Genomic DNA, 14013 nt, shown 5'->3' with positions numbered 1-14013 from the left:
TATTCATCTTCAGTAAACCCTTTATTTTAAAAGAGGTTTCAAATCACAGTCTCTTCTGTGCTGCCATTACTTTCTTCAGATTTACTTCTATACAGTTTTAGGCTTTGCTTGGCCTATTTCATGTTTCATAGGTACCCTCAGCCCAGCTCGTTCAGATTAGCACATCTTATTTAGCATGGTCCAGTATCCCACACTCAAATGTGAATAACCAGCAATTAATCTGTGATTGAAGACACTTTTGCTAAGGCCAGAATGAACTGTTATGAGTTTAGGTGTACTCCCAGCTTACTTTTAGTACTTTCTGGGGAGCCGTCCATTTGTGTTTATAAAATAGAGGTCAGTGGTACAAAGAATCAAGACTCTGTATATCCGAGGAGGTGGTGCGTACATGTACTGTATCAGTGTAATCAACCACAGGCAGATACCTGTCTGCACAGGGAGAAATAACACAAGCAGATAATTACCTGTTTTCTGTGTTTGTTTATAGCAAGTAAAACAGTTTAAAGCAGCTCTGTTCAACACCTTACCAGATGTAAAATGTTTACAATTTAAAACTGCATCTTTATTCTATATCTATATACCTTTAAGCCCAACTCATAATGGACTATCTTACTTTGGAACATAAATTCGAGAGAAAGAGAACACTATGGCGTTAAAGGGGTTAGGGTACTCCCTGACCTCACAGTCCATTTACTGTTATTCTGAAGTTGTGTGAGAAGTGCAGGTCGTACAGAAGGCAGGTGAAAACAAAGCCACTGTCAGTGTGACGTTATTAATCTTTAACACCATCACAGCAGAAGACATCCACAGAGTCATGTGAGAAACTGCACTTTACACTTTGCTGGAGGAAACTGTAGCAGCAGCACGAGCATCAGAGCCACGAGATCAGACTTAAAGGGATAACACGACCACATTAGGAAGGAACCACATCAGGTAAATATGAAACACGTGGGCTCTACTTTAGCTGCTTTATTTAAACTGTACTCATAGATTCACTCTTTTTGGTTTGAGTTAGTTTGCTGTGAACCAACTCACTCAACAGTTCACCTCATAAAATAATTTAAAAAGGCTGAGAGCAGAACTGAGGTATTTTCTAAAATACTGTCTCACTGTGGACGGTTTGTCATCTGATTTATTCGCACTGACTTGTTTCTCCTAAAGCTGTAGGGGTCCTGTGATGTGTTCAGGTGCTCTTTTATTGTGAGTAAAAAACCTGAATCATCACTTTAAACAGCTGACTTTGAATAGAAATGACAGTAAAGTCCTTTACAAGCACTCCTGTTACACCTTTAACAGAACAGAGTGGTTTTGCATGACTCACAATTTGATATACTCCTGATGCATCTTATATGGTGCGGCCAAGATGCTTGTTGTAATTAAATTTACAGCTCACTCAAGTATTTTACTCGTCAGAGCAGGAATTTGATGGAAGTAATGGGACTGCTTCTTTTTTTGGATCTTGCCACAGTAACTTTGCACGATACACGATTCACAGTAGTCTTTATTTTATCCTGGCTGTTTTCTGTAACAAGCTGTTTTAGCTTTTCGCCCTTGTTTGCATTTACCTTCTAAACTAAAAGCTTCTTACCACAAGCTGGGAATGTTCTCAGCTGCTCTTCTTTTGACTTGCAGGTCACTTTCTTTCAGCTCCGTTCTGCATCTACAAGCTCCACTTTCTTCCTAACTTGAATCGTTGTACTTTTACTGGCTGCTGTTTTTAGACTGAATTTGGACACTAAAGAAGCATACATTTAATTTCATGTGCGATCACATACTCGTGTATTTTACTGCCCTCAAACTGTAAAAACCAGCTGACTTTTATTTCCTCTGCAGGTTTAAAATGTTAACCAGGTGGTTAACTTTCACAGCCTTCCTCGCCGTCCCAGCCAATCCAGGAAGAGGAGCTACCGGCCAGGGCACTCTGACTGTGGCCCCCACCTGCCGGGTCAAAGGTCATCCAGAGGTGGAGTTGACTTTACACTGTGGAGATGGAAAGGACTTAGGTGAGTGAAGACTCCATCTCACTCTCTGCTCTCTGAAGGCAAACGCTGACTTCTGTTAAATGTAGAAAGCGGTCACGTTCCTGCTGTAAATATTTCAGACTGTACATTAATAGAAACCAATCTAAAGGAATCTAAAGCGATAACACTTTATAATAATTTTGGCTAACAATGAAACTTTAATTATTCAAGTATAGCTGCTAAATAGCTGGTTTGTGAATCAGACGCAACTACACAAAACACAGATAATGCTTACAGATGTTCACTGTAAAACACAGGTGTAGTAGGTGGATGGGGTTGCCCACTGCGCCTGCTGTGTGTCCCTCTGTGTTGTGTTCCAGGTTCTCAGTAGGTGGAGTTATTTAGTGCACCTGGCCGGCCTCCCTGGAGCATATAAGAGCTGTTGTCTCCACCACACACCCAACATTCGAACACGCATCCAGCTGCTAACACAAACTAACACACCTGAAGATGTTTACTCTGTTTTTTGTCTCTTTTGGTTGATAAATCAGAAAATTTGTGTCTCTCTGGGTCTCTGACACCAGCAGCTCTGACATGAGAGAAAACTTTCACTGAACTGAACGTTGGTGGTGTCCCACTTATTACTGTTGATTATCATGTTTATGAAATGTAACCAATGATTTTTAAAACAGAAAGGCCTTTATTTCAATTTTTCTTTAAAAAAAAAAAAGCAGCTGTTTAGCTCCTCCCCTTCAAGGCGCCTTTCTTCTGACCAGCTACCCCTCACAAACAGAGGGTTTGAAAAGCAGGTGGGCGGAGCTTCTGTGCTTACAGCCATAGCTTTGTGCCCATTTCAATACCGATAAACCATAACTGTTTATAAAAGATGGATGGATTCTATTTATTATTTATGTTGGAACCAGTCTCGAGTGGATGAAAGAGGAACTGCAGCATTGCCACGTGAGACACAAAGGAAAGGTTTTTGTGACACTCTCTCTCTTTTGGTACTCATGAAATCATTACTCCTCACCTGTAGCTGCTTCTTCTCTCATATGCAGGTGTGGTCCAGTACTGGCACACCCCCTTTGGAGACCTCCACACTCCTGGTTCCCATGGTAAACTGGACCCCGTCGTCATGCACCATGACGGGAGCCTGCTGGTCCCCAACACCAGTGCTCTCCACAGTGGCCTGTACTACTGCCTCCTGCAGCACACAGAGGGTACTACACTGTGGCCGTATGAGCTCCACGTCGGTCACGATGGTCAAAACCTTCAGGAACTGGGAGAATACAAGCAAAGCAGCAGCTGTGCTGCATTCAGGTTCAGGAGGGATGCTGGGTCTGAGGAGGCGAAGCAGGCAGGTGTTTCAGCCGAGCTGTTTGCAGGAGCTGTGGCTGCATCAGTGCTGCTGACCTTTGTGTTGGGATTCAGCATTGGAGCTTTGAGCAGGACTCATGTTCTGAGGTGAGTTCAGGGACTTACGTCATTATTGGTGCCTCTTGAAGAAGTTTTAACCCAAGCTAAATCACCAGCATTGGAATCAATGTATTTTTAAACAAGTATAGAGAAAGATGCAAACACTAGATAATCTCAGTGTGAGCCAATGAGAACACCACATGTGGACTGACCCTTTTTACATTAAAGGTCTGTTTTTTCCTCTCAGGTGTTCAGGGGCAGTCAGGGCAAAGCTGCGGTCACCAAAACGAGGACGAAAGCGCCAAAGCGACACAACCGACCACGGCCCCGAGGTCAGCATGACAACCCTGCCGCCCACGAACGAGAACCCGGCCTCTGAAAACGACCAGGTGGTGCACAACAACTCTGCGCCTAACCTGTCTCCTCCTGCCAAACCTCAGAGAAGCTTCCGGCACAAACGAGAGGAAGACGAGCCACCAGAAACCACTGCATATCTGGAAGGATGTGACTACAAGGAGGAGGAGGAAGAAGATGGAAGATGCACAGAGAACAGAAATAAAGGCAGTGATAAGGAGTTAGAAGAGGGGGAGAAAGAGAGCCGGTTTGGTCGCTTGTATCTGATAGGAGAGGATGGAGAGAGTCAAAGTGAAACAGATGAGTATGAGGAGGACAAACATGGAAGCGAGAGCAGGGAGGTGAAGAGGAGTATGGTGCAGGAGGAAGAGGAGGCGGCGGCGGCGGCCGGTGAGGAGAAAGATGGTGAGACGGAGATTTCCAGAGATTCTGAAAAGTCAACTTTTGAAAGTGAAGATGAGGCGACAGGAGGCAAAAACAAGGAGGTGACCGATCAAGGAGCGCTGCCGCCCTCCCCACCACGGCCAGCCCGCCGCAGCCGCGTCATCCGCCTGTACCAGTATGACGAGGACGGCCAGCGATACGGCCACCTTCCAGACCCTGGCCCCGACGCTCCTCTCCCCGCCCCCAGATTCAAACAGCGCTCCGTCTCTCTGACGCGCCTCTCCGCCATCATGGCTGCAGCCTCAACAGGGCCACTGGACCAGAGTCAACAGGAAGAAGGATAGTGAGCAGACGTCAAACTTCCACATGGACATTTGATAGATGCTACAGAGAGTGGACAAAATAATGACAACACCATGGCTCAAGTCGAGTCCAGCTCTACAAACTTTGTTTGGAAGGGTCGCCACATTTAGCGCCACAAACTTATAACTTGTCATAAGTTATATTTGCATTATAACTATATATATTATAATTTCCACTCATGCTTACTTGCAGATCTGAGTTGCACTGATTTGATTTTCTCAGAAAATCTGCAAAAATGTACAATATAAAAGGACTTTCATGTTTTGAAGTTATTAGTTATGCTGTAAACACCTGAACGAAGCAGAACAGCCATCTCCCAGTGGCTGAACTGAAATGATGAACACCTGTACCTGATATGTTGGGTGTGGGATCGATGTATACATACCCTAAGACTGGACACTGTATTTTTATGAGGTCTGACGGGTGAATCTGCACACGCACTTTTTATATCTGGGAATCAATTTTTGCATAAATTAAAAAAAAAAAAAAAAAAGCTAAAGCCATCATCAAAGTAATGCTATGACTTCATCCTGGATCATCTCTGCATCCTGCTGATGAGATTACAGCTGAAGCTGAACTAAGCTTCACTTTTGTAATACCACTTTGTACCACAAGGTGACACAACAAGTAAGTTAATCTTACATATGGCTCGGGTCAATGATTTTAACTTGTACGCCGTCATACGGGTGTATCTGTTCAGATGAAGTTTAGATCCACCAGCCTGGGTCAAGTCAAGGAAAATAGGTATTTTAAGGAATCTTGAAACTGAAGTGGTACGTGCCATGTCTGTGTGCATTTTTATTGGGACTGTGGTGACATCTGAAACTAATGAGAACCCTTCCTGCACTAATGCTTGTTCCCATCACCCAGGTTTCTGCAGAGACTGACACCTGATGGTTTTTGAAGGACAATAGGGGCAAATCTCTAAACTATGAAAAAGTAAAACAGCATAAGACAGAGCATATGGACCAGAGGTCACAAGGTGCAGGCACAACACCTGAAATAGGGCAGCATGGGCGTGAATGGAGGTTAACGCTGTTACCTCAGAGCACGGCCTGGTTTAAAGACATCCATGTTAGGTTAACTGGTCATGTATGTGAGGTAGATGAAGTCCTTTAAGTGTGAGCAGTTAAACTGTGACTTGTGTATGGATGAAATGTGAGTAAATTACTTGCCGCTTCTGAGAATGTCCTCGCTACTTGTAATGATTAAATCATTATGATATTATGCTTTCATGTATAAAACAGGACATGATGTCAGATAGTAAATTTAGTTTGTGTTTGGGGGGGAAATAAGTTGACTCTCCCTGCTCTCTTAATTAAGGATTAATCTTCCACTTATTAAGGCAGGCCGTTTACTCCAGCAGTCCCTGAACTTTTTAGCGCCACAGACCGGTTAAATGTCAGACAATATTTTCACAGACCGGCCTTTAAGGTGTCGCGGATAAATACAACAAATAAAATGATACGATCAAGACAAAAACTGTTATTTTGTAAATATAATAATAAACGCAAATTAACTGTGTAATTTTGCAACTTTATTAGCAGCATCCTCCTAAAATGCACCAACAACATTGAGAGTAACATCCTCCTCTTTGCCCCTTAACGCTCTCTGGTCGCTACGGTAAAGCGTAAATAATTCTTTCAAAATAAGACACAACTACAACATGGGAAAAAACCCAGGGAAACAGAGTTAACAATAAAAACCCTGAAAACCATTAATTTCACACCCGAGCCCAACAACCCCGGTACCAAACGACTCATGGACCCGGGGGTTGGGTACCGCTGGTTTACACATTCTAAATTGATGTGCAGTTCAAAATTTGTTGTAGGGCCCAGATTATACCGTGCAAGGCATACAACATGAACAGTAAGCGTTAACCAGCCAAGAATATATTCTTATTTACAGCGGTAAAAGAGTCTCATGAGTAAATGTGGAGAAGTCCAAGAAGAAATGTGAAACATTATGAGCTCTGGGGAAACAACTCCCCCTGCTGGTCACAGTTTTAGTTGACATTTGCAGCTGGTAATTTTAGAAAGTACCTTTAAAGTTGTTGTTGTTTTTTTGTTTGTTTTTTTAAAGCATTCACTAAATTAACTGCCCAGAGGGGTTTCAGGATAGCTGTAGAGTGGTGAGACTTGCTTCTAGCAGGTTAGGTGCTGGTTATCTGGCAGGATGTGGTCTAATAAGAAGTATTAGGAGGTAAAGGGATAACTGCTGTATCTGCTCAGGGGTTGCTGGACTGACACCTAAAAAAGAAATGGTAAATTTCTTCAGGCTGACCAGTTTCTGCATGCCTTAGTGTGTTAACACGGTGCAGGAGTGGCGAATGAAACCTGGGCTCTGCAGCTTGATGAATTTCCATTTCCTTTTTATTACTGTCAAAACTTCTATAAACAAGACACAAAAATGGGGGGGAAAAAACCAAAAAAAAAACCATAACATTTAACATAAATTCCACAGCTCTTCTCAGTTCATTTTCCCTCTGACAGTTTCTTTTCTTGAAATTAACACCATTTAAAAAAAAAAAAAAAAAAAGTCTTCTCAGCAGGAGGAAGGCCTCTTAGCATTTGGACGATGGTGCACAGGCGCCTCTAACGGGATTCGAAGGTCCACAGGGACGAGGTTGTACTCCATATTTCTGTGTATGTGTGGATGAAACCTTTTTCCAGACTCCTTCCCGGGTTCTCAGTTTTCTCCCTCTTCATCCTTTTGTTTTTGTGGCTGTTAATGCTATGAAGCTGACCAACTTCTTCGCCATTCCACGAACTCGTCTAGAAGCACCGGCCCTGCAAAAAACAAATAAACCCGTAAATATAGACAAAGGTGCGCCTGCACGTTATTACTGTTCAGTGAAGACATGAAGCCATTTTAAGGTTTAAAACTGAAATGCTTGTTTAACATTCTTTTGCAGTTATACATGTTGAAAAGTTTGCTTAAACAGCTGGCCATTTAAAACTTAGAAAATAAAAGAATCTTAAAATCAATACAAAAATGGAGGGAAGCTGGTGTAAATTTATTAACATCAGGACTGCTGTGGCATTTTGGACTACAAGTGATGGACAGATATTAGATTTCCTTTCACAGAAATGAGTGAGCCATCACAGAAGACCCCCCAGAATTATAACATGCTCATCCTTCTGTCCTAAGAGTGTGAACCGATCCAGATGTGTTCTTGTGTATTATGACAAACTGTGCGACAGCGGCCATTCCCAAACCAAAGCCCTGGATGGTCCAGGTGGGGCGATAACTGGCCAACACATCCTATTCCATGTTTGGACATTTCATACAGGTTTATATTCCCGCCTTGAAGCAGCTCTGTAAGAGAGGCCTGCACTATTTTCCTAGTACAAGTGGTACTCACAAGCTCCATCCTCATCGTAGTTACTGAGGTCTGGGTTGATGGTCCGGCTGAACTCCAGAACATTATACCACTGGTCTTTATTCAATCCCTTGTACTTGGACTGCTGTGGGAGACATTAATGGGAGGGAGACCGTGAGGAAACAACCCAGAGAGAGGAGTGAAGAGCTGTTTGAAGATGAGCTGATTTCACATCTCCTTTATCAGAGCAATGAGATTTACCTCCAGGAACTGGCTGAAGACTGGGAAGAGCGGCCATGACCTTCCCAGCAGCAGAGCCAGCATTAATTTTGCCGTGTCCATGTCCAAACTCCTCTGGTTCTTATCCTGAGGACAGAAGCAACTCAGTGAGTGAGCTCAGTAATAAGTGCAGCAGTTCATATCTCTTATGATCCCATGAATGCGCTGATGAGTGTTTCCCCCACAATCCCATTAGTCATAACAGTTAAACCTAACTGCACGGTTGCTGCACTGAAATTGAAAAGACACTCCCTCATTTATGGTTATTTAAAAAAAAAAAAAAAAAAAAAAAAAAAAATCCAGCTGCATCAGCAGGGAGATTCACTGCATCAAGCTCAGAGTCAGAATTCAGAGACTTGATCTGAAAGCCTGTGTTGGTGAAGTTAAGCTTCATTTATGGTCACCACACCAAATCTTTTCAGAAGCTCAGAGTTTAAATGTAGCATCTGCTCCTCCCGGTTAAAACATGGTCACCCCATAGGGAACTATTTTGTGGTAATTTGGCGCTTTTAAATTATTATTTTTATTCCAACTTTTCCTCATAACAATCACAAAGTCAGGAGCACAAACACTGCAGACATATTACAAAATGATGCTCAAGGATTTTTACAGGCTTAACTTCCAAATAATAACAAAAAATAAATAGACTCACTCTGGCAAAGTCAAAGGCGTATCTGTAGATATTTTTAAAGGTCGCAGCATCGTTGAGCTCACTGCGCAGGTAATCAAGTTTACTTTGTAATCTCTCTGTGCAGTCACACCTGCATGTAGACGAAAACACATTTAAGCGTATTTGTAACCTCAACCACAAATAAACTGAAAGAATAAGATTTCTTACTGTAATATCGTCATTCCCCTGAGCCACTCGTCTTTTGTGAAGTACCCCATGTTTGCTGCTTCTAGATGCCACGCTAAAACTAACATGATAATCTGCAGGAAAGAAAGAGGAGATTCAAACAAGTGTAAGAAAGCTTGTTTCCTACCATCTTTATTTTTCACAGAAAAAAACATTTGTTGCTAAAATAAAGCTCCATAAAACATTCTCACATCATGAGTGCCTCACAGTCTCTTTTCTGAGTGTTACCCTATGACTCCTGATGGTCAGGAGTTCATCAGGTAAGGGACATGCAGAGTGACTAAGAGTCAAGCTGCTGACTTACATTCTCTGGTTCCACGCCGATGTCCTCACAGAACTTCTCCATGGCCTCTGGGCCGAACACCTTGTCGGGGGCAGCGTACTTGTGGAACCAGGCCAGGCACTTCTTACTGGAAAAGGGCTTGTCAGTGTTGATTGACCTCGGACCGCGGATCAGAGGTCGGGTAAAACTTCAGCACAGACCAAACATTTTAAAGATAAATGTGCAGCCATAACTTCAGGAGGTTGTTACATGGCAGCTATACAACAGCTGGACTACAGTCAAAGCAAAAATACAACAAAGGATTTCACCCTGTGAGAGCTGGGATAGGCTCCAGCACCTCTGACTCTGAACAGGGTAAAGTGGCTCAGAAAACAGCCTGTCAGTATTTCCTGCAGATTAATGGCAGCGCGGTGGCTCAGTGGTTACCACAGCTGCCTCACAGCTGGATGTTCTCCAAGAACATTGGTGTATCCAGTCAGCCAGCCAGTTTAGAATCAACTGCTACCAAGTCAGATCAGATGCTGCTGTATGCAAATGGCTCGGGTGATTATTCACATGAGACTCAAACTGTCACCATATTTCATTAAAAACCTGAAATTAAGTCTGCACGGACATTTATGATGTACAGAGCTGAGGCACTGATGGATTATCCACCTCATTTATATCCAAGAATAAAGCAAAGGTACCTAATAAAGTGGCACTTTAGATACTCTCCTACAGTCCTGAAGACTGAGGCAGTGCTGATTAAGATGACAAGTATGTGCTGAGTGCCTCGATTAGTAAGGAGCATAACTCACAACATGTGTGAAGATATGCGTTTTGGCTACATCCTCACTGTGACTGCAGCATGAGCATTCATCTACACTCTTAATACACAATGAAGAAGAAGAGGAGAAGGTGAAGGGCTCAGAAAGCCTACACCCGGCTGAGAGAGCATCGAACTCACAAGGTAATCAATAAAGGTTCAAGAAGCACATAGGATGGATAGAAGACAAAGGTTAGCGGTGCAGACACAGGACACCCTCAGTGTGAGCAGATAGATCTGTTTACCTCGTAATTTTACAGTTCTGCTCATGATCATCTGCATCAGGCAGCTTCCTCTTCTTCACAGGCATCACGGCACCTTTACTGGGCTTCACTAGCTGGGCTACATTTACAGAGCAAAGACAACAGTCAAACATCCGTTTGACCCTGGAGTGACTGAGCCATCTTAGCAGCTACAACAACTCAAGTACATTTACAGAAATGCTTTACTTTGTATGCTTCATACCCAAAACATTTCCTCCATCTATGATGGGTATTCTAACATTCAAAACATTCAAAACACTTTGATTACTGAATTATCTGAAAGGGTAACTGTTGAAATGAGACGGCCAATTATGGAACAAGTATTGGAGGAGCGCTGACGCAGTGTAACAATCAGTTAATCTAATCTTGGGTCAAAAATCTGGACTTTTAAGTTCTGTGTTCTTTCATTAGTTTAACGTCAGTAGCAAATCAGTACATCTTTGGGCTTTAAGCAGCTGCCTTCTGCAGTGGTAGGTGTGAAAAAATTTAATAAAAATCAACGCCTGTGTTTTTTAAAAACATACTTCTATTTCTACACATCTTTCTATTACCCTTCCCTGTTAAAATAGAAGTAAACTGAAATTCATGGTGTGAAACGTTTTTATGATTAAAAAAATAAATAAAAAATAACAGCACACAGATATATATGAGATGTGTGAGAGGTTGTACCTGTATACTTCTGCCTGCCTTGTCCATTCAAATCTAAGCAATGCTGGAATAAAACAGAAAACTGGTTTAAAAAAAAAAAAAAAAAAAAAAAAAAAAAAAAGTCTGCACAGCACCCGATAAGCTGATGGATGCTGTACGCTAAAGTCCAGCAGTATTATCACTGTAAACGTGCCGGACTACACCGGCGTTGTCTGCTACACACAAATCAACACAAAAACTCACAAGCTTGTCCAGCGTTTCTGACAGCGTGCTGATGTTTGCCAGGACTTTTCCTACGAGAAAGCACACAAGCACTGACTCAGCATCATTCAGGGAATGTCAGCCAAGGAAGACCGAAGGCATCAGCCAAAACACATGCGAGGCATTACTAACACCACCATCACTTTGAAACCAAGAGGAAAAATCTGATCATAGGTCAAAGACCTCAGATGAGATCCAAATTTTTTTTATAGTTTCTGTAAACCAGAACGGTTTAGGGTAAATATCTGATACTGTGACTATGAATGGAGTCTCAGGAGCGCAGCTCAGGTTCATTCAGAATGATAGATGCTTGAAGTCTCTAAAATATTTGGATTTGTGTGGTGTTCTCTCATTCTGCTAATATGAATTTGAGTCATTTTCAAGATATTTATGAAATTATCAAAATAACAACACTAGAATTATTATTATTAATTTTTTTTTTTTTTTTACAACTACTTTCAAGATTTAAATGAAGATTGAAGAAAATTTATTTAACACTGGCATGATGTGAGTACTTTGTATCAGCAGATTTCCAAAGACAAGGCATTCGGATCATATCTGTGCGTCGTTGTTAATTGAAGTTTCATTGCAGTTGCCCTCCTGGCCTTACGGTCAACTGAACGTTCAGAAATTCAAGGAAAGAACCGATTTCTGCCTTTAGAGCTGTGATTTTAAGCCTTTGTGCCAAAGCAAAACAAACAGCAAACCAAAAATTAAGACTTGGCTGTCTTCATATGTGCAGAATGCCATGTCATACTCTCTCATTTCAAATATCATCACTTCTTTTGATTGCAATGTTAGCTGATTTTAAGAACAATGAGCACCACTAAAGTATGACTTGCATCAATCCTCTTATCACACAAGAACACATACATTGTATGGTCAAAAATATGGGGACACACCTCTTAGTCTTTGAATTCAGGTGTTTTTAGTTCCATAGCCACAGGTGTATAAAATCAAGCACCCAGCCATGCAGTCAGCCTTTAGAATGACTTGTGAAAGAATGGGTCGTTCTAAAGAATTAACAGAAATTGAGTACTACTGAAACAGGATGCCACTGTTGCAACAGGTCAGTGGGTGAAATTTCTTCCCTTTTAGATATTCTGCAGTCAGCTGTATTATTGTAAAGTGGACGTGTTCAGGAATCATTAATCCACAAAGTGGTAGATCATGTAAAGTTAGAGTGCGATCGCTGCGTGCTGAGGTGTAAAGCACATATGTTCTGCTGACTCAGTAACTGCAGACCTCAAAACCTCTGACATTAAGATCAGCATGTAAACTGTACACTGGGAGCTTCATGACATGGGTTTCTATGGCAGAGCAGCTCCTGTGGGTGTATTATGTGGGCAGCCTAGAAATTTTGTTTATGTAGTGTAGATTCCTGCTGCCTCTGGTTCAGACGCAGCTCTCTTCTACCCTTTTAAAGCAGGTGAAGTCTCTCTATAAAAGGATGTTTAGTTTCCAAGGCCCTCATTAGCTCACTATATTAGCATTAACAGATTAACTCGGGCTGAAGGCTGCTGACATCACAAGTCCAGCTGCTCAATTATATCTCCTCACTATCAATCAGGCCAATGAGGTCAACTGAAATGACATTTAGTACTTTGTGCAGTTACAATGTTTCGTTGATGCAAAAATCTCAGGGGACACCTTGACTTGTCTCAGGGCAGCACTGAGGAACCACAGCCTTTAAGTATAGGACCCATTGGAAGTTTAGGATCATATGTAGACATGATCCCATGTTGACATGATCCCAGACACATACACAACAATGAAGTGATTCCTGGAGATGTGTGGAGAGGCAGAGTGTGCCATCGCAGCAGCTGTCACAAGTACGATTCATAAATGCACAAAATTCACTTGAGTACTGTTAAAATGAATGGTGACGCCATTGTTGGAGTTTGAAATGGGCCAGTTCGGAAACACTGTTTTTGTTCGGTTCGGCCTGCATAGCTGGTTAAAAGGAAGGAGCAAACAGGGACTGCCTCATCACACTAAATTTCCGTTTTCGTGTTCAGACTTGATATAAAAGCTCACCAGAAAAACGAGGACACTGCTCGGAAGAAAACAGGCGTTGTCACGTTTGCATTTCAACAAAAACCACCAAACGTAACTGTCGCGCAGCTGCAGTGTCTGCGACGTTAAACGCGAACTTTTTCCAGCGTTTGAACTGTTAAAAATAAACATGGTAACGACAGCACTGCTGCAGAAGCAGTTTAAAAAGCTCTGTGGGAAACACACGTCACCATTCCTCCACCACACACACCTAAAGCACAAGACACAGGTACATATTGAATAAAAAGTCTGTTAAGGGTCTGGACTCTGTTAAACTTTAAACTTTGGGCTAAAATCCAAACTGCTGCGGGTCTCCGCCTTTGATGCTAACGTTAGCTAACCAGGCTAGAATGACTAATAGACTTCGTGCCAGGATGTCGCATTTTGTCGCCACTTAAATGTCACAAAAACATGATTCGTATTACAAATTCCACATTTATCTCCTTCATTTTCTTCAGAGAGTCAGACTTGACTCACAGGGAACCTCTTTTGTTTGCTAGCTAACATTAGTGGCGCACCGCGGGTTTCAGAGCTGCTCTGCTAACGTCTGCTAATGTGTCCAAACACGCATCAAGTCTTTAAATCACTCGCATCATAATTAGACGCAAATATAAGACAGATGCCTGGGGCAACACCTGGTAATTGATAGGGCACTGTTTTAAACACTTACCACTTTCAGTCACACTCAGACTACTGTCTCAGTTCCACCTGCTTCTCTTATGCCGGAGTTTTGGCTGGAGCCGGCGTTTCCGCGAGAGTGGAC

At 42.3% G+C, this 14013-nt stretch overlaps 1 protein-coding gene across 5 annotated transcripts; it reads right to left on the bottom strand.

The window, feature by feature from the left end:
- Positions 1-5993: 5993 nt before the first annotated feature.
- On the bottom strand, positions 5994-14013 carry LOC308401656 (DCN1-like protein 5). 5 transcript variants are annotated; one of them, XM_080889975.1, is made up of 10 exons: positions 13921-14011; positions 11178-11227; positions 10956-10998; positions 10269-10365; positions 9240-9405; positions 8918-9009; positions 8732-8840; positions 8062-8166; positions 7843-7945; positions 5994-7267 (listed from the first exon to the last, which is right to left on the bottom strand). In XM_080889975.1, exons 4-10 carry the CDS (start codon positions 10331-10333, stop codon positions 7212-7214), a joined length of 696 nt encoding a protein of 231 aa, XP_080746101.1. In that variant the 5' UTR covers positions 10334-10365; positions 10956-10998; positions 11178-11227; positions 13921-14011; the 3' UTR covers positions 5994-7211. The 5 variants fall into 5 exon arrangements, with proteins under 5 accessions (XP_080746101.1, XP_080746104.1, XP_080746102.1 ...); XM_080889978.1 differs by having other exon boundaries at positions 9240-9345; XM_080889976.1 differs by lacking the exon at positions 10956-10998 and having other exon boundaries at positions 13921-14013.

This window comes from Rhamphochromis sp. 'chilingali', assembly GCF_963969265.1.
Source record: "Rhamphochromis sp. 'chilingali' genome assembly, chromosome: 8".
Taxonomy (NCBI): Eukaryota; Metazoa; Chordata; class Actinopteri; order Cichliformes; family Cichlidae; genus Rhamphochromis; species Rhamphochromis sp. 'chilingali'.
Note: the sequence above shows the minus strand (reverse complement) of the source record. Positions and strands in the feature narration are given on the sequence as shown.